Source organism: Ambystoma mexicanum, chromosome 11 (assembly GCF_040938575.1).
Source record: "Ambystoma mexicanum isolate Mex_15411 chromosome 11, UKY_AmexF1_1, whole genome shotgun sequence".
In the NCBI taxonomy this organism is placed as follows: domain Eukaryota; kingdom Metazoa; phylum Chordata; class Amphibia; order Caudata; family Ambystomatidae; genus Ambystoma; species Ambystoma mexicanum.
The window spans coordinates 449964684-449986457 of NC_090934.1; the positions used below are offsets into that span (position 1 = coordinate 449964684).

General features: G+C 43.6%; 1 protein-coding gene across 2 annotated transcripts in view; it reads right to left on the minus strand.

Annotated features, from left to right (window-relative positions):
- Nucleotides 1–21774, minus strand: part of LOC138503501 (embryonic protein UVS.2-like) — a 235899-nt gene that overhangs the window by 27024 nt on the left and 187101 nt on the right. For both annotated transcript variants that reach the window (XM_069623283.1, XM_069623282.1), the window contains 2 exons: nucleotides 20215–20330; nucleotides 10207–10429 (listed from right to left, as the gene is read on the minus strand). In XM_069623283.1, the coding sequence (XP_069479384.1) occupies nucleotides 10207–10429; nucleotides 20215–20330 (339 nt within the window). The remainder of the gene's footprint in view (nucleotides 1–10206; nucleotides 10430–20214; nucleotides 20331–21774) is intronic.

The following is a 21774-nucleotide window of genomic DNA, read 5'->3' on the forward strand; positions in this document are numbered from 1 at the left end:
CGGTCAATATTTTGGAGGGACTTTTCCTTTTTAATGGATACTGTAGCAGCCAGATCCTGTATAAAAGAAGGAGGGTCCCATTATCCAACAAAAAATTGGACATGCAAGTCTTTTCGGGGGACCATCTAAGCGGTTCTTCTAGCAAATGATTGACCACTGACAATAGGGACGCAACATATTGTAGTGTCATAATTGTATTAAAAAGACACACCTATTAATATATTAGGAAGAGATTTGTTAAACAAATTGAATGCCACAATTTAATTTTCATAGAAAGGGATGGTATGCACCACACCTTGGATGTACCAGCCAGGGAGGCAGTGTTGATAGAAGCTTACTATGCACACAGAACTTTGAGAGGGATACCCACGCACACAGAGATGTTCTTCTATGGAGTGCAAGTACTGCTAGGATGGGTCCCAGGAAAACAGGGAAAGGTCTTGGGACTGTCAAATGAATTTGTATTCAGAACATGGTGCCCCTCAACCATCACACCAGGCACACACACACATACACATACTGCTATACCTAGAGGAAGTAGTAGTGAGAAAAGATATGGTTATACTGGTTGCTACAGGTGACAATAACATGGCGTGGTGATCAATACTATGCATCGATCCTATACTAACACTGACAGGAGTAACAGCCACAGATTTGTTTGCTACAAAAGATGAAGAGAAGGTGGAGATAGTGTTTCAGTTGAGCATGCCCTGTCCAGTACAGATAAAGGAAAGAGCAGTGCCCCAGATGACACAATTGGTGAAATAAGAGACATAAAACACACAGGAGGATTTTCCAAAGAATTTATGGACCAAAGGACCCCATGAGGTGGGAATATTTAAGGGGGCAGCAGGAGCAGTGCACGTTAAGATAAAGGAGGGAGAACTGCTGCAGTGAGTGTAGAAATACCCCCTTTTACGAGAAGCAGATGAGGCACTGCAGCCCTTATGGCAGAAAGGTATCATACAGGAATCTACATCACCATACAATATGGCGATCTCTCAGAAGGACAGGTGGTAAATATATTTTCAGATTCTGCGTACGTAACATCTCCAGTACATTGATGACTAGCAAGATGGGAAAGGATATTGATATTTTATTTGTATTTCGCTCATACACAAGTGTTTCAGAGCGCGACGAGGCAACAGAGCGGAACAAGGGAGAACAAAAACAACGATCTTACTAGGCCCAGTGACATTGAGAATGCGCAAGTGCAGGGGAGAGGGAAGGGGGAAAGTGCAGGGGGGAGAAGTCGAAAGTGCTGAGCAAAGGATTGAAAAACAAGTGGTAGTGCAGCCAGCAAGTGGCAAGTGTTAGGTTTAAGGCACAGACTGATAAGTGCAGAACAAGGGTGGGACTGTAGGGTTACAGATACAGACCCAAGTGCAAGGGTTGCCAGGAGGCAGTGCCGGTGCGTGGCAGGGTGGGAAAGTACCTGGGCCCAAAATCAGAGGGTAACCAGGTGCATGATGCTGAAGCAGAACAGATCAGCAGGGAAGAGGAGGAGAGAAGGCAGAAGCAAAGAGGAAGGTCTTGAAGTGCTTCCGGAATCGGAGATGGTTCTCCTCAAGTTTCAGAGTGGAAGGGAGTCTGTTCTAGAGGGAAGTCCCAGCCAAAGACAGAGATCTACCCCCAGCTTGTTTCTTTGAGAATGACTGACCCTGAGGGAGTTGGAGGTGGAGGAGTGAAGAGCTCAAGAGGGAAGGTATTTACGGAGGGAGGGTTGAAGGTATTTTAGACCCAGGCCCCAGAAAGCCTTGTGGACAATGGAAAGGGTCTTGAATTGAATCCTTGTAGCCACTGGGAGCCAATGAAGAGATTTCAGGGCCGGAGAGATACAATCCCAGGGCTTGAGGCCAAGGACAAGTCTCGCAGTCAGTTCTGGATGAGTTGCAAAGGGTGAAGAGCAGAAGCAGGTAGATTTAGAAAGAGGCTGTCGCAATAACCCAACCTAGAGAGAACGAGGGCTTGAGAGACAGTGAACTTCTGGGGGAAGGAGAGGGAAGGCAGAATACCTCTGAGGAGGTGCAGTTGGAAGATTGACTTTTTAGAGACATCAGAGATGTGGGCAGAAAAACAAAGCGTGGAGTCAAAGATGACCCCAAGGTTCTTAGCCTCGCAGGTGGGGGTAGGAGGAGGGTGAAGGGAGGCCAGCCAGAGAGTGACAGGAGAGGAGGGTGAAGGTGTGCCAATGAGGAGGTTCTCTGTCTTGCTGGTATTAAGGCAGAGATCATTAAACACACCACTCCTGAATAGCAGACAGGCAATCAGAGATGATAGAAGGAGAAGAGGTGGCCGAGGGTAGCCTCAAAATGAGTTGAGTGTCATCCGCATAGCAGTGAAAATTAGAGCAGAGAGCATTAATGTGAAAGGCGAGAGTTGCCAGGTATTGGTTGAAGAATCAGGGTGAGAGGTTAGAACCCTAGGGAACACTGCAGGTAGAGAGGGAGATAGAGTAAAGGACAGACCCAAGTTAGACCTGGGAGGGTCAATCAGAGAGGAAAGAAGTCAGCCAGGCCAGATCCTGATCAGTGATACCCAGGTTGTCACAGAGACGGTTGAGCAGGATGGTATGGTTGACTGTGTCGAAAGGCAGAATAGAGATCGAGTAGGATGAGGACAGAAGGGATGTTAGAGTCAAGGTAGGAGAGCAGGTCTTCACGGATGTTCATCAGAACAGGTTCCATGCTTCTGGCAGATATAAAGCCAGACAGATGGTCGAGGGTTCAGGATAAGTGATGGCACTAGGTACAACATTCAGCATTTCTGAGTAAATTATTAGAAATGCTACCACACCCAGTAGAATTGGCAATAATAAAGTGTATGACCCATACTGGGGGGGAAATATTTTATTTTATTTCATTGGGCAATGAAAGGGCAGACAGAGCAGCAAAAGAATCAGCATATTTCCCAGAAGGAACATATGTGCTGTTCTCTGGGGAGAAGAAAGAAATACCACTAATAGCATTGATGAAAACAACTAAAGAACCAAATGCACCACCAGATGGCTTCAATGCAACTCCAAAAGTGCAGACTAATAGAATTACAGGGAGAAGCACTGAATGATGAGAAAGAGCTTTTGAAGAAAAGGTGGTGCTGTCTGTCTCCAACAGATTTGATTTGGCGGCAAGACAGCACCGGCAAGGTTGTAATGCCAAGAAAGCTGTTGAATGTGGCTCTGGAACAGCTTCACTACCCTGCCCGCATATCCAAAGAGCATGTGGCCAGAGGGATAAGCGAAGATTGGTTTTTGCCAAATTTACATGAATGTGTGTCTGAATTTGTGAAAAAATGTATAATTTGTTAAAAAAAAAAATTCTTGTCACACTTTAAGAGTGATACCAGGAACATTACTGTGGCTGGAAAGGCACTTCCGGCACTTCCATATCAACTAGATCGATATGCAAGATAGATGTACCTCTTATAGACACATGCTTACTGTAGTATGTCCGTTTTCACGTTGACTTGAGGCTGGTCCCTGTGCCCGTAATGACTCCTGATCAGTGGCAACATTTTTAGTGAGAGAAGTATATCCGAGGTGGGGGATCCCAGACGAAATTTGCTCCGACAATAATCAGCATTTTGCAAATGATTTGATTGAGGAAATAAGTGCCCTTCTGGGAATATGGCACAATCTACTTGTACCATTAACTGCCCACAGGCCAATGGTAGGACTGAGAGAATGAATGGCTTTCTTAAAGAGTGCTTTGCTAAGCTAGTAAATTGTTACTGGTCAGAGAATGCATGCGCCTATTTCACTGGCACGTACAATTTCTGATGCTAACTCTTCTCACATCTTAGGGGAGGAGTTTCATATGTACCTCACAGAACTTACAAGATTGCTTGCCTATATATCCGAACAGACAAATTCAAGAGTATGGATAGAGCAAGCAGGTGAAATAAACAGTAGCGAGCAGGCAAGGGAATTACCGCAAGCAGCACTTCTCTATCCAGGAGAGAAGATTTGTTTATAAATAAAACACATCAGAAAGTGGAAAGAAGAACATTTTACTGGTCCACATACATTGATATACTCAACACCAAGGTTGAAGGTCGCTGAGGATGGGTTCATCTCACAAATGTGTGCAGGGACAAGAGCACTAGCTCCCCCGGAGAAGAGGGGCAGAGCGCAACATGATGGGGAGCATACACTAGCTCTCATTAACTTTTTCCTCAGTAACGTATAAGTCTTCCAGATTTCCCCAAGGTTTAAATACCTTCTCTTGGATAAACTACTGTTTCCAAGAGCAGTAAAGTGAAATTGACTTTACTCACCTTTGTAACTTTCAAGACCCAGCACATATTATCTTACAATAGGGTGCTGGAGTGGTTACTTAGTATCCCCTTTGTCTAGTTTCTCATGTAACAATTTTATTTTACCCTTTCCTCACAGAATGGTTGGTGGCAGTGGTTTAATTTTTACTATCATTATGGGATTTTACTGCGGGCTGCGTTCGCAGTCACGGTAAAGCACCCATGAGAGCCATTTCTGTCAAAATGGCCCGGTCTTCTTTTTTTTGCCATTGCCTTGTGGATTGGTCCTTCTTGAGATTTACTCTGCACGTCAAACCAGGTTTGGTCCCTTTGTTCATTTTGTCTTTGGCGGGATTCACGAGTGAAACCCGCCTCTGGCTCCAGGGTGTCTGGCAGGGGCAGGAAGCGAGGGAGGTGCTCGAAACTCCATGTGCTTAGTCTCCTAGGAGACAGGAATGTACTCTTAGGTGATTGGCTGGCTTGCTCTCCGGTAAGGACAGCCACCCTGCTGGGTGACTGACAGCTACGCTGGAATGAATGGAAGCAAGCTGCATAAAATGCAAGTTTTTTGGCTTTGAAGGCAGAGTCGACCACTGGATGAAGGAATCTGAAGAAGAACTCGAAGAAGAGACCTGTTGCAACTCCTGGACTGTTGGTTTGCCCGGTGAAGCCCTGCTGCTGTGCTGAAACTCCAAATTCGTATCGACAGAGAATCTCCTGCAGGGATGACGTCTCCCTTTGAGTTGGTGGGATCAATCAACTCCAAAGTAAGCCACCTGGACATCCTCTCAATGCTAGTCGAGTATCCACTGCAGTCACTGCTGGAACAGGATCGCCATGGAGAGGAACACCAGTTCGTGTGCATTGCTTTTAAGTTGGCCAAGAGCTCCAGGAAGATCCTCCGGACTCCTAGGAAGCAGGACTGAGCCCCCTCAACAGAGTGTTGGACGCAAGAAGCAAGGAAAGCCCATCTCAACAGCCAGGAACCACGGTGGTGCTATTTGCAGTAGATGCAAGGGGCTGAAACAACAGCCACTTGTTTGAAGATAGCCTGTTGCGAGCAGCGACCATCCCATTGTAGTGCAGGAGTCCCCAGGCATCCTCCCTCTTGTCCCCAAGACAAAGGTCCAGGAACAACGAGATCTGCAGAGCTGCACAGGAACAGAAGTCATCTGCTGCACTTATTCTTTAACCTAAAGGTACTGTACAGTCAAAGAGAACTTACCTCTTGTTGTGTAACCACTTGTCCTCATTGGAGACTTGCTTGGTTGCATTTGTATAGTTGCTGCCAGCTTCTTTACCTCATAAGCCTAATCAGTGTGTGGCCCTACTTTGATTTTCTTCTATCCTACAAGACTTTTAAAACATTGTGAAATACTTTCTACTTACCTGCAAGAAGTGCTTCAGTTCACCTAACTTTTGCTAACTTAACATTAGCTGGCCTGCCTCCCTGAATGACTTTTCTCTCCTCTGTTTAAGTATTTTCTGCCTTCCTCCCAGGAAAGGGTTCACTAACTTTGCATTAGGGGGTTATTGAAAGTACTTACCTGATTGAGAATAACTGTGTGGATATTTGCTTTATTCTAACCCCTCTTTTCTTTGACACTTCCCCTGAGAGCATTCTAAATACAAACAGTGATATATTAATGTCAACAGCACCCTAGCTATTGAAGTCACCTATGAGTGTAGGTAGTGCTTGTATGCCATTTCGAATGGGTATTTGCTGATTTAGAAAGTTAAGAGTGTGTATCTGTGAAGTGTATTTGTGTGGTGTTTTACAGTGTTCCCTTCTGAAGATGGCTTTCATTAACTGACTAGTAAATAAATTAATAATCATTTTATTAAGAAACCCTGTGCGTAAGTGTTTACTTGAATACTTGTCAGTGTGAATCTCTGTCTAACTCCCCTACAGCTCACATTAACCCCTCTTGAGATAAGCCTGGCTACTCGTCCACACTACCAACCGGTGTAATACAGACTTATACCAAAGGTTAGGTTGCTATTGCCAGGAGGTCAGGATTGTTGTAGTGCACCCAAAGGGTACTGCAAACAGAAAAAGTGGTGCAGCAAATCAAGGAGCAAACAATGCAAGGAGTGCTAAACAGAAAAAGGAGAGCAAATACCTATTGATCTGAGAAAAGTATAGAAAATCTAGCAGCAATTCCTGCTGAGTTTCAACTATTTTTCAAGGAAGCCACTTTTTTCATTTCTTTACTGCTTCCAGGTGTGCAAACTGCAGCTAATGCCAAGTGGCTACAACTCACCAGGTACGAGTTACACCAGTCTCGCCAATTCAACAGCAAATGGCCTAAACACAGTAAAGGAAGAGCTGAGGGCACTACATTTGTTGACACTCTAGAATAGGTACATGTTGGACCTTCTCACTTCCATAGAGGGAGGAGTTTGTGCCAACATAGGGAGCAGCTGTTGTACCATAAGGTTCGATGGAGAGGCATCAAATGGAACATTGGATGCAGCCATCAATGAAATACAGATACTCCATGAGAAGATGACAAACAAAGCTAATGGAGTGCAATCGAACAATTGGCCGGACACCCTTTTATCATGGGTGCCTGCTTGGCTCTCAGAAGTATTTTAAGTTACTGTCCCCACATTGGTCCTCTTGCTCGTCACCTTCTGCATTGGAAAAACTATTTTGAGACTCTGTAACAAAGGGACAGGACAATTTATGTTGCCCCTGAATGTTGACAGGGTAAATGATAAAAATAAGCCCAATAACAAACTAAGGGTGAAAAATGTATGATGAAGTTGACTGGGTTACAATACCACCAGGAGATATAGAGAATTATGATGCCTATTGGATTTCATGTGGCAAATACCTCCCCTCTCGAGCTCTTCGCCCCTCTACCTCCAACTCACTCAGGGTCAGTCGTTTTTCTAAGAAACGAGCCGGGGGTAGATCTCTGTCTTCGGCTGGGGCCTCCCTCTGGAACAGGCTCCCTGCCACTCTAAAACTTGAGGAGAACCATCTCTGGTTCCGGAAGCACCTCAAGACCCTCCTCTTTTCTTCTGCCTTCGCTCCCCCTCTCCTCTGCTGATCTGTTCTCTCTTGGCACTGTGCACCTTGCCACCCTCTGTCTTTTGGGCCCAGGCACCTGCTCATCCCGTCAAAATCCCGCACTGCCTCTGGGCCACCCCTTGCACTGGGGTCTGTATCTGTACCCATACAGCCCCGCTTTTTCTTCCTGCACTTATCGGACCTACCCTTTCTGCTGCCTTAAACCTACCACTTGCAAATTGCTGGCTGCATTACCACTGTTTGTCGCCTTTATTATTTATTTATTGTTATTCATCTGTTTCTCCGCTGCTTCGCACTTTCCACCTCTCCCCCCTTCCATGCACTTTTCCTCTCCCCCTTCTCTCATGCACTTGCACGTTCTCAATGTTACTGGGCCAGCTAAGATTGCTGTTTGTTCTCCCCTGTTCCCCTCCCTTGCCTTGTCGCGATCTGAAACACTTGTGTACGAGCGCGATAGAAATAAAATATCAATCAATCAAAAAGGATGGGTAGGGGCGTGTACTGATAGAGGGATCATTGGAAGACTAGGAAGAAGATGGAGGTGACATGAGTAGACTAAAAAGAATATGGATCCCTAAAAAGAAAGCAGCAGAGTGGGGACTGGGAGAAGGAAAAGAGTTAGTTATTGATGGATCAATAAAATGGCAGAATAATGTGGTAAAAATGCAAGTTTAGTGTGGTATAAAGTCACAAACATATCAGCTGTGGGATTAGCCCACTAAGATGGGAGAGGGCTTCATTGATAGCCACACGGTTCTATGTACTAGTCTGGAAAATGCTTTAAATAAGCCTCAGAGCATGCTTTTCACTAGAAACAAATTCACATTATAATAACTTGTTTAGTAGCCTGAGAGGCTGGCAACACATTGCAAATTATACATTACCAGGATCATAGGGTAAGAAATTAAAAGCCTTTGATCATTTCAACTTCAAGAAGCGAAGCTCATGGGTGCCGCAGAAAGGCAGCAAATGCACAACCATTTTATAATTTGGCATATTATTTATGAAACTGGTTTGCTGATGGTTTTAAAATGTCCCATGGCAGTTTCAAATTGCCCCTTTGCACATGTGTATGTGTGAAGAGGTTTGAAGAGTTCCTAAAATGCAACATTGAAATGGTAACTTGTCAATGGCTCACAGCTCCTCCAGTGTCATGATCAATTGTATTCCCATGAGAAATGGATGGAGATGACCGGCAGCAGATGAATGAAGATCCGCTGGTCATCTCAAATGTCTCAATGTTTGCCACTAAGATGTGGGAATTAGCGGTTTTGACGTCACAGAAGTGGTCCAGGGTGGTGTGGCAAGGTTTGCAGGACCCAATCATTTCAGGATAATGTATGTCCCACTATAGGGGAATGACGTAGCTCTACCAACTAGTCTCACATGAAGGTCTAACCAAATGTTTCAATGTGGTTTGATGCTAATTAGTTTGTATGATTATACAAGCTCTTTTCTTAGGGGCGTATCTTCGACAGCACCGTTCATGCAGTTCTGTTCAGCATTCTGTGTGAATTTTGCTTTCCCAGCTGTGCCTGGGCCCAGAATAATTTATGTTACTACTTGCTTGGTGTACACTCCTTTTTGGATTACTTTTGTAATTTGTATTGGTGAGTTCTGAGGCAATCTGCAGTACACTTTTGTCACTGAAGAAAAAAATATGGAATGATCTACCCCTACCATACATTAAAGGTCACAGAACTCCAAGGCGTCTTGCAATATCCTTCATATGTATGTTGGGAGATATTCTATTTCTTATAATACATGACCACACACTGTCATTCCATTTAACACCTTGTCTCTTGCTTAATATAATGTAAGAGATTTTCTATTTGTTGATATAATCAATATAGAATCTGTTTGGATTTAAAAAAGTAAAAATGCAGCTCCTAATGTGCTGCAGAAAAATAGTTCAAGCAGTTTAATAAAGGAAGTGACAAAATGTTAATTTTGTGCTTTAAATTAAGTAATAACATGAAGTTTCTTGTTCACATGAGTAAAACTACAACAGTCCTTAAATTAAACATTCTACCATAAACAGTCTTTGTCAATTACTGGCTGGCATGTGTCACAGAAAATTGCTCATTCAGCAAGGAATGTGAAAAAGCTTTTCAAGGCTTTAATAATGTGCTTCATATATGTGCTGGCATTCTCTCTGCTGGCTCAAGAAGGAGGCATGGTGACATCAAAAGGAAGCGTGATAATTGATTACAGAGCAATTGTGATGTAATTTTCTTATTTCAGGTCAGTTGTGATGTCACAACTAGCCTGTAACAAGAACATTATTTGTAGGTTTGTATACAGATATTGCAGGCTGCCATGAATTATGAAATAAATACTTCGTACTCTTTTCATTCAATCCCAGAGATTTTCACACAAAAGAGGAGATAGTGCGACCACAGCCACTTTACCCAAACACCTTCACTGAGAGGTGGCAAGGTCTCCTTCTCACTCTTAACAGTTAATCCTAGTAGTTTTCACTGGCAGGTGGCAATAATGTATCCTGCCCTCACCAATCAATCTCAGGGACTATCACTTAGTTTTCAATTTCAGTGCTTGTTATTCAATGTTTTAGAATTTTTTCTCTCATCCTTCTCCACGTTGTACAGAATTTAAATGTTTTCTCAATGTCATGGTCTTTACTAAATCTATGCCTAAAACAACAGGCAGCAAATATGGGTTAAATATCTATGCCTAAAACAACAGGTAGCAAATATGGGTTAAATAGAAACAAAAGCTTAAAAGTGAAAGCAATACTATTAGGTATTTTCAATAATTATGCATAGTACTTCTTTGCTGAGGAATCATGGGGTATGAGATATAGAAAGTACAATCCTAAAAGATAAACATTAACACTGTGAAGCTCCATGGGTGGAATGGCAGGGGTGGCACCGAAGAGGGTTCAGACGTACCTGTGCTGTAGCGAGGACTGAAGCCGAGGGGAAGGATTGGCCCTCTGTTGTTGAACTGCACCAGCATTGAATTCCCAGAAGACACCACTGAGGGGAGCTGTCCAGAGGCACAGGTCATGTCCAATAAAACGGGTGAAAATGTGCTGCTCCCATCATACACTTTGATGGACTCGGAGATACACGTTAAGGTGGACAGGGCACCAACACTGAAATCTAGGAGTACCTGTAAGAGGCAAATAACAAGTTGCATCTCAGTGAACTCAAACATCCGAAATGTAAGACTTAGAATTTACATAACCTTGCTTCGGCACACTTCACGAAATTCAATGTATATCTTCACAGCATTTAATTTGCAGATACATTCCTTTAGGAAGTTGATCTGCAAAAATCAGAGTATGAAGTAATGTATGGTTGGACATATTTAGTCAAATAAATTGTGAAACAGAAGAACTATTATGGAGATTACGTCTAGTGACCAGCTCACAAATGTTTTTGTGACACAAACAAAGGAATGCACTGTGCCACTGTCTTCAATTGAGTATGAAATGATGTGAACATTCACAAATGTCTTCTGAATGTGCACATCACAGATGCACGCATTCCGATTAATCCAGTCTATTGGAATGCATACAACCCATGTGGTATAAGGGGACGTTTCTATGATTCACAAACAGACTGCACTTTAAAATGCATAACAATAGAAAGCATTTGGAAGAGGCACAGAGGGGATGCTTGATGCAAAGCACTCTTTTTTTTACCCTTCTCTGCACTCGTTTTTAACCAGGGGGCAGCCGAAAGAATCACTGCTGTCCAACTAGCAGTTGTATCTCTAAAACAGGATAAGAAACTATGTTTTCTTTGTTTGATATTTCATGATCCTAGACCCTCTAAAAGCATGCCTCTAATTGGGTAAAGTGCTTGAAACACCCATGTGGGTGTCTCAGACCCTTTAATACATTAAAGTCGGGCACCTTTGATCAGTGCTGGAGCAAAGTGCCCAAGAAAAATGGTGGTCACCTTTTTGCATACAGTGACCTGCTCATTTCTCACAACAAACCAAACCACTCATTGTGAATAGTGCTAGCCATAGCTAGCAAATGTAGAATCAAATGTGTCTGATTAGGAACCATCAACTACCCTCCCTTTGCGTTGCTCACAATACTGTGCCAAGAAGATTATAGGTAATTTCAGATTTTTTTCTACATTGGTGAAGGCGGTAGAAGACATTGGGACTTGTTCCAAGTTTGGCAGTATTTCAGTGGTAAATCTGACAAAATACCGCCGTACAGAATTACTGAGAGAGTGTAAGTCCCCATTTCTGGAGTCTATAGGTCTCCATGGAGATTTTGGCCGAATTTCTGATGGCAGTACTTTCCTGGTTTTTGCTATTTTTGGTGGTTCGGTGGAGGATTTACCTCCAGCATTTTGCAGGAGGAAAAACTTCCACCTAACCACCAAAGTTGTTGAACGGAGATCTGGTAATGCAGTGGTAACAGGATTGCTGCTGCATTACCACTGTTTTTTCCTGCACCCCCATACTCGTAATGCGGTCCAAGGAGTGGCAGTGTGGGCGAAAAAAATATCTTTTGTGTACCCAACCTTGGGCCTGATTTACAAAGCGTTTTTTCAGTGCGATGTTCCCATTGAAAAACGCTTTTGTAATCAGTCCCCATATGACATACATGTGTATAAGTAAACATCTACATTTGTGCCTAAAGTGAAAGTCCAGCTCCATAGATGCATGTTTTGGAAAGATTTCAAAATACACAAAACATTGGGTGCTTCACAGCTACTGGTATAATTTACTGCAGGCATTTCTGGCTTCAGTTTAATTCAAATGAATTGCTGCAATAAAGTTTGACAGCAAATTTGATTCGTTGCAGATGCAATCCATTGAAAAGTTGGAGTAAGAAAGAAAACATTGGTCTTGGTGCAAATTGATAACACAGTCATGAAACTTTGTAGTTTTACAAAGTAGGGATCAGGAATTAAGCATATATGTAGTAAATCTGTAAGTAAATCAATCTGATATTACTTTTTCGCAACAGTTTACTATGGGCCTCATTACACGGATGGCGGTGAACCATGGCGCTATTAGCGCCATGGTTCATGCCGGTAAAATACCGGCACCGCCTTGGTGGAAAGGGGAATTACCGCCCTATTCCAAGGTTGGCGGGGCGGTAATTCCCCCTTCCACCATTGCCCTTCCCCATTCCCATTTTTCCCCATAGGGCTCTATGGGAATGGGGAAGGCGCTAATTACGGTACCGCAAATTGCGGTACCGTAATTAGCTTCCTGGTCCCTTTGCGGGTTGGTTTTTACCGCCTGCAAAAAGCAGGCGTTAAATTCCCCAACCCGCAAAGGGACCTCGTAGTAAGTCGGTAAGGATTTACCGGTACCGGTAAAATACTGGTACCGGTAAACCCTTACCGCCATCCGTGTAATGAGGCCCTATGTCTTTAACAATGATTACAGTTGGTCTCTATTTCATAATCAGTTTATAAAAAATATTTTCTATGAATAATTCTTAATTGTAGACATAATTGCCTAAAAACACTGGAACGGTCTGCTTGCCGCGTTTTCACGCAGAGGGCTGTGCACCGGCATCCATGCTTCACAAAGGGATCGGCTCAGAGATGCAGCAGGCCATCCGGCTGTTCTTCATAGAGCATGTTCTACCCCAGAGTAGGTCAGCTGAAGGGGAAAGCGCAATGATGGCTGAGTCTCCACTGAAAATGATGAACCTGGAGATCGTCCCCTAGTACTGTGTGCTCACCAATGGATCAACCAGATCCCTTAAACAATATTTTAAGAATTGTTCCTGGTATTGCATTAAGAGAATTCTTTGTGAACATTTAGTCAAAAAGAATAAATCCCACATAATATCCATGATGATTCAATCATTTAATTCAAAAGCACAGCAAGGACACAGATTGAAAACACAGCCTACCAGTGCATTTCTGACAATGTCCATCATCGGGGCTGAAGCTATGGCAGCATGCACCATGCTTATGAATCATCAAATATGTACTATGGTGAGAGCACCTGTATCACCAGTGAATACTACTGAAGTACTCTCAACTGGTTAAGTGGGGCAAACAGCTCAAATGGCATCCGGCCTGGCCGTCTGGTTGGTTCCCAAACCACATTAAATGAAGGATGGCAATGGCATCCTCCATTTCTTTGTGAGCTTCTATCTTCACAAATAATTCTCTTAATTCAATACCAAAAAAAATTCTTAAAATATTGTTCAGAGGGTCTGGTTGACCCAACAGTACTTGGGGGGTGGGGGGATCCAAGGGTTCATCATATTCTGATAGGTTCATGTCCTGGTGCCGAGGGCGTTTTCACTGCAGTTTGTTGAGTATGGTGCCCAACCAGTCTCTTAATATATGCGTTGCAACTGACACATTGTTTTTGCATTGCTGCACCTGAAACAGGGGGGAAAGTGTCAATGTGCATTTGCAAGCATGGCTCATTTCAAGTCCCTCACTGAAAATACACTCACTGAACATGCATGAAGGTGTCTAGCTGATGGTGCCTGGCACATGCAACCAACCTCTCCCACTGCACGCAAGTGCCTTCTGGGAATCAGGAGAATTGCATGCAGGGAATTGCAACTGTACAATGCAAATGCTGCTTTGTACCTCACCAAATCGATGCCAAATGTGTTTTGTGAATTGGCCCCATTGAGCTCAATGTTCAATTGAGGGAAATGTTCTGTGAACCTGCCCTCTCTCCCGCTCCCTGGTAAACCAGAAACCAAAAGGTCACCTTCTGAAAACATCTAAAATGTAAAAATGTAAAATTATGTAGAGATTTATAATTAGCTGAAAATATGCCAAGCTTCAGCACTATTAAGTGCATTGTGGTGTCATATGTTAGGCCCAAACCTCTTATCCGCTGTCTAACCTCATTTTTATGAATATTCAAATTTGTTGCTTGAAACCATATTCCCGTCCTGACGTGAGCAATTTTTTCTTCAGCATACAAGCATCAATTAACAGAGTAAGCACAAGTCAACCTATTTAACATCACATATGGATATATTTGACACCACAGAAAGGCTTAATGAGCACAACCTGCACCTAACCTATCCCCTACATATTCATCATTCAGAATACACTCTATAGGTCATGCCACTCTCCTTTATTGGAAATTCCCATTCCCTTCCCTTCCCATTGTTCCCCTGCTCTCTTATCCATCTATCTCCCTCCTAGACCTTGACACATTGTCTCCGCCCTCAGTCCTCGTTTTCATTCTCTCTATTTATTGAAGCATATTGACTCTCTTCAGGTTCATGGATCTTCTTTTCATGCTGTCTTTATCACTATTCACTTCCTTCAGCCCATTGTATGGGCCTGATCCCAACTATATTAGTGTTAGCGCCCATCGGTCTGGCAGTATTAGATCACGGGTTGGGCGCTAACTGTTAATCCCCATCCCCCATTGGGTCTATAGGAATGAAATGGGGAATTTTCAAGGGGATTTACCGCATGGTAATACCGCTGGCAGGAATTGCACCGGAAATGGGCATTTCTATGGCAAATTTACACCCAGCTCAGAGCTGGGTAAATAAGCCAGACTCGTGATAGGGCCAGCCCTTAAATACGGCGTTAATACCATTACCTCCACATTTAAGGGCTAGCGCCCAACTCGCGATGAGGCCCTATGTCTCTTATCTTGTACCTCCCTTTTAATTTTGGAGCCCCTTGTGTGCTATGCTTATTTCACATTATGATGGACCTTGAGGTTGTAAATGTTGTCTATATTATGTACCTTCATTTCTGCAATGTATCCTAATTGTGTACACCTGTATTGTTTGTCCTTCATTAATTACAGCACCCTGAGGGGGGGGGGGAGTGAAGCAGGTGCAGAATTGGCAGGTGCTTCGCCCATATCTGAGGTAGGGCCCGAGCTCTTCTCCCACTCACTCTGCAATCTGCAGAATTCCATGTGAAAGCGCCCCCTCGATCGCGCATGAATATTCTGCCTGCAACATACAGCAATCAGCTGTTTCAAAGCCCGCAATCGTGTGTAATCACCTTGCCGTGTGTGTGATTACAGCATTCTACTACGATCCGCGGCCACCATTCCAAGATGGCCGACCGATTCTAATGGACCTGCCTACTTCCTGGAACAGGCACATCCGAGCCTGAGACCTGCCTATTGGCCCATCCACCTTAATAAGCAGCCTAACGGCAAGCCGGGAGGCATAGCCGGCCACAGCACCAAGGCCTGCACTAAGGCCTCTGAACTTGTCCCTACCTGTCCACTTCATAAGGTACATTTTTCTGAGAAATGCTGTGTGCACCACGACCGGCCCTGCCCTATCATGCACACTGCACTATTCCTGCACACTAAGTCGCGATTGTAATCGTTGAGGGAATTGCCCCGTGTCTATCGCCACGTACCTGGCGCCTATGCTAATTTCATCATATGCTCATGCTACCTTGATCCATATGCTTGCATTACTTAGGCGTAGTACCCATGAATGTCTTTCTCTTTCAACCTGCCTGCATTGAAAACGAATTTAGCTAGCTTTGAGAAGGTTCTAGCGATAAGCTTTTTTGGCAGACTGTACCAAATTCGAATCTAGATGGTTGCACTACATAGGCCTAGTACCCATGAATGTCTTTCTCTTTCAACCTGCCTGCATTGAAAACGAATTTAGCTAGCTTTGAGAAGGTTCTAGCGATAAGCTTTTTTGACAGACTGTACCAAATTCGAATCTAGATGGTTCCACTACTTAGGCCTAGTACCCATGAATGTCTTTCTCTTTCAACCTGCCTGCATTGAAACAAATTTAGCCAGCTTTGAGAATGTTCTAGCGATAAGCTTTTTTGCCAGAGTGTACCAAATTCGAATCTAGAGGGTTGTATTTTGCAAATGTATACTAGCCTGTTACTGCACCATACTAGCTAAGATGATTTCAGCCTACTTCTTGCACTGCTTTAACAAAATGAAACCTGCCTATCTGTGCATGCCACTTGTACTCCAGAAGTAGTTACTTGTTAGAGCACTAGTATAACTTAATCTGTCCACCCTGTTAAAAACATAGACTAAGCTGTACCCGTATATGCCCAATCGCCTGTAACTGCCCATGGTGCTTACATGCATGAGCCCAGCCAACAGCATTTAGCACCCCCTTAGCGTCATGACCCAACTAACATTGCCTCTCAACTATGCCCACCTGGCTCATCCTCATCATGTTCCCCTTCTGTGTCATGCCCAACTTCACGCCATGCAGTAGAAACCGCTACATCCCGCTCAGTAATGGTCTAGCCAAGCTCGGCTGCCCTAGACACAACCCCATCCCCTGCCCCACACCCTTCCTGCCCACCTTGCCTCCATTCCCCCACAGTGCCCCTTCATACCACACCGCTAAAATTAGCGTCACTTCAGACAACCTTCCACCCAACCCCCTTGACCTTACTAAAGATGTCTACACCGACATCAACCAGAACTCCCCCAAAGTACCAGAACATCGCATCACAGCCAACCCTAACCTCACCACCCGCAACAATAGACTAGGCTGCAGACTTCACACTCTACCCAGCAAAGCACCTACAATTCCTATGACTAAAGCCACCAACAAGAACACCAATGTGAATACCGTGTCACTAAAAGGAGCCTTACTTAATGTCAGATCCCTTGTTGCTCACCCCACCGAAATTGCCGACATCATCCGCTCAGCAGATCTCGACTTCCTTGCCACCACAAAAACCTGGCTTCATGCTCAGCAGGTCCTTATCTAACCCTTGCGGTTCCTGACAATGACTCCATCCTCAGGGCCGACAGACCTAATGCTCGTGGAGGAAGTGTAGCTTTCATTTTCAAATCCTCGCTTGACATTAGATCTGTTACCTCCCTACCACTAAAATCATGCGAGCACCTTTCCATTATAATACAAACCACCCCTAAGAATACTATCACCCTGGAACTAATATACAGACCCCCAGGTCCCAAAGGTACCTTCGAGGAAGACATTACCTCCCTCATAGTAGAGAAATCCAAACCTCTTTCACAAAATATTATTCTAGGCGACTTTAACCTGGGATATAATGATCCTCACGACATTCCTGCATCCTCCCTTGCTAACGCCCTCTCTGAACACAACTACACTCAACTTAACACTCTACCTACCCATCAGAAAGGCAGAACTATAGACTGGCTCACTGCCCACAACTGCAACATCATCTGAAAAGACCCCCAACCTTTTGTATGGACTGACCATCTCCTCTTATCATTTGACATTAGCATTAACAACCCGAACCACAAACAGTGCCCCCCTGCACCAGCATGTCTGACCAGAAACCAGTGTAACATTACCGCGGAAGCCCTCACTCCACTGGTTCTCCCCCATCCTAAATACGATCCCCGACACTTCGGACCTTAACTTACTAGTAGACACCTACAATGACGCCATGACCAAAGCCATTGATGCCGTTTCCCACTAAAATTATGTAAAGGTAAACCCAGAGCCCATCTTAACTTCTGGTACACACCTGAACTCAAAATACTCAGAAATAAGAAAACCAAGATGGAAACCCTATGGAAAACGACTCCATCAGTGGAAAATAAAATCAATCTTACAAATGCCTCCTCCCTTTATAAAAAATAAATAATCTGCACTAAGAAGGAAGCCTACAATGTAAGAATAAATAATGCAGGCTCCAGTGCTAAAGAACTCTTTACCATCCTGAAGGAGTTTGAAAACCCTAACCCACCGACGGACATGTCCGTGAAAGACCAACCATGGTGCACGAGCATCCAAGAAGCCCTTGCTAATAAAATCACTGGCCTGCAAACGAAAACTGAGAACAAAAGACTACAACTATCCAGTAGTAACTCCCCTAACCCTAGCTTACCCACTGCCCCTAACACCAACCCCGGCTTCACATTCAAAAAGGTCACTATACCAGAAGTACAAAAAATCATAACTTCCCTCAAACCGTCAAACTGCAAAGGTTATCAAAGATGCAGCAAGAGACCTCTCCCCATTCATCTACAAGATAATAAATCTATCATTCTCCACCAACTCAGTACCCAACAATTTGAAACAATCATGGGTCCTCCCTCTTATAAAAAACAGCCCCTTGACCCAGCCATTCCTACTAATTACAGGCCTATCACCACTGTTCCCTTCCTGCTAAAAATCCTTGACAGAGTTGCTTACCTGCAAATTCAGGATTACTTAGAGTCCAACCAATTACTAGGATTGCGTCAATCTGGCTTTCGACCTCAACATGGAACAGAAACCGCCCTTGTTGACCTCAAAAGTCAGATTGATGACATTAAAGATAAGGGTAAGGCTGCCATTCCACTTCTCCTAGACCTCTCAGCAGCCTTCGACCTGGTCGACCATAAAATACTCTGTAACCACCTCTCCTCTGCTGCCCATTTCTCCTCCTCTGCTGTCACGTGGATACAGTCCTTCTTGGCCAACAGAACCATGAGGGTTTTTTCCTCCGTGGCAGCAGCAGACCCCATCCCCATCACCTGTGGTCTCCCACAAGGCTCATGTGTTTCCCCCACTCTATACAATATCTTTACAAAGCCTCTCTTTGACAAACTGGACCGTCTGGGTGTCACCTACACAAACTACGCGGATGACACCCAGATACTCATCACCATCTCTGGCAACTACAATGCTGATGTCACTGGGATCAACTAAATCTTCTCCGTCATTCAGGCTTGGATGGCCACACATGGCCTCTGCCTGAATGACGAGAAGACTGAACTGCTCCTTGTTGGATCACCTAATAACCTACAAAAACTGAGCCCCGACTACTCCAACATCATCATCGATGGCAACACTATCACTGTTGCTAAAAATGTGAAAACCCTCGGCTTTTATCTCAATGCCAATATTAATCTCACCAAACAAGTCAACTCGACCGCCTCAGCTACCGCTTACACAGGGAAATTAATTAGAGCCTGCAGACCCTTTCTATCCACTAATAGCTGCCTCACGCTAGCTAGAGCTCTCATACAATCTAAGCTAGACTATTGCAACAGCCTCTACCTAGGTGCCAAGGTTCTCCAAAACAATGAGCTACGAGCTGCACTAAACATTCCTAGGCGGGAGCATATATCCACCACCAGAATCACATGCATATGGCTCTCCATTCAACAAAAAATCGATTTAAAAACTCTCTGCCTCACTTACAAAGCCCTCAACCACTTAGCCCCTCCCTACCTTACTAACAAATTCACCATGAAACCGGCCTGCCCTTGAACATCAAATCGTCCAAATCCAGTTATTCAGGAAACTTGTCATTGGGTGGCTACTGACAAAAAAATCAACCTTAAGCTAGACCTAGCTACAATCTGTATATATTGTACATGCCTCACCTATGCCATTACTGTAAGCATTAACTACCACTGTCTGTATACACTGTACATAACATTGCTAATGTACTACTGCAAATTACTATGTACTGTGCCTTGTAACCTGTCCTAAGCGCCCTTTTACTCCCGGGTCCGGAGCGCTATATAAATAAAATAAACAAACAAACAAACAAACTGAAATGCTTGTGAGGCAGGTGTGTGCTATACAAAAGCCAAAAATATGTTCTCTACGAAAAATAAATGCAAAGTCAATTAACAGTCTAACGGGAAGACCAAGCAAAGATGTTCTGCCACACAGAGCAATACAGCAATATAGCGATGGCTAGACTTAGGGGAAACTGATTTTCAGACCCACCACAGTATTTGGAAGGGCAGACATGTAAAGATTGAAAAGCAGTGAGACAATGTGGCTCAAAAACCTATTTATTCACTCTTCAGTACGGATAAATGTTGCACTGCCTATGTTTGCCCAATCCTTTGCAACGTTATCAATTCAATAGATACATCAGAGAAATTGCAATCATTTTAAAACAAAATCATAATTAAGTTTGAGTAGTCACAAATCTGCTAGCCCTTCCTTGAGGAATCTTTGTCAGACACTAAGATTCGATCACAGCGCCAGAGTTATTCTGGATGGAGGAGTGGCTGCTCACCTTATTTGATGGCACTCGGATCATCCAGAGTGAGCCATTGTTGTTCGGGTACAAAATTCGGTAGTTGGCTGGGAAAATGTATCCAGTGGCATCAGAAAGTGTAATCCAGGGAACGGCTGAAAGGGAAAATGTATACTTTTGAGATTGGGAATGCAATGGAGAGGCACAAGGGGTGCAGGCCTTCATCAACCTGGTTCGGCTCAATGGCCCAGATCACTTTGCCAGTTTAGGTTCAGAAGTAGCTGTCTCTGTAATTTCCGGCTCAAATGGAGTGAGATAAGGAGTGATTAAGTGAGTAAACAAGGGAATGGAAAAAGAGAGACATAACGTGATGAGAGAGAGATAAAAGTGAGGCAAAGAAGAAGGCTGATTAGACTTATAGTACCATCAACTTCAATGCACTTTGGTTTGGTCCTAAGCGTATGCCCAATCAATTGATCTGTCTACATGTAATAACTGATTCCTATTGCACAGTAATAGTAATGGGTTAAATAACCCACATAAAAGAATACAATTGAAGAGATCTGGGTAATCCCTGAAAATGTGACTCCTGTGAGCAGGATCTTTCTTGGAGAATGGTGAGGGTTTTCTTTCGATAGGAAGTAATGTGAAATTAATTTCTACAACTTTTCAATAACAATGCTAATTGTATTGAACTTGAACATATCTTCACTCCTATTCTGATTTGAAGGCTCCGTTTGCAATGACATTTAAACAATTGGGGTTTGTTTTAATGGTATAAAGCTAGTAAGAAGTGTGAAAAATGTTGAAAATGCTAAACCGCCCCTGCGTGCCCGATGAATATTTTCAAGTAATTACGGGGATGGCCTTCAACCCTGCACCTCATTCTTAACCATATGCACCCCAAAACATCCTCATCCTCTGGAACACCCCAGCCACTGCTCCACATCGCCAGAAGCACTGTGGTCATGCCCCCCCCCCATTCTGTTACTCTGAATCTCGTGCTTGGGGCCAGGTGTCAAGCATGCCATGTCTATGATAAAACTCAAAGGTTTCTTATAATAGCACGTACAAGCAGTGATAGCAATATCAAATATGTGTTTCTATTTCTAGTGAAGTAGATTTGCATGCGCTGAAAATACAAAAACACATTTCTAGTGCCAGTGCAGGTGTCCCTGTTCACACACTAAATGGGAGAAGTGTTTTCTATGTTCTGGTATTATTAAATGTTTGTTTGTGGAAAAAGAAAACACAAGGCCCTCGGTAGGATGTCATCAAGCTCTCTTCCTCAAGTCCTCTGTCTGCTTGAGCATTCAAACCATATCACCTGTAATGTTTCACATTTTCAGAAGTTTGAATAATTAGTTAACAGAAGGCTAGACATGTGTAACAGGGTTTCCAACTTTTAAAGAGGAGCTTTTTAACATTTGTATTGTTTGCTTAAGGACAAAAACTTGTTTGCCTGCACATATCCAAAAGACAACTTTCAATATTAGTGATATTAGTAATTGTGAGAATGTTTTGGTTTGGCGATTCTCTAGACTAAGATTTCTTCATGGTGGAAATTACAACCCATATTTTGTATGACATTTGAATGAA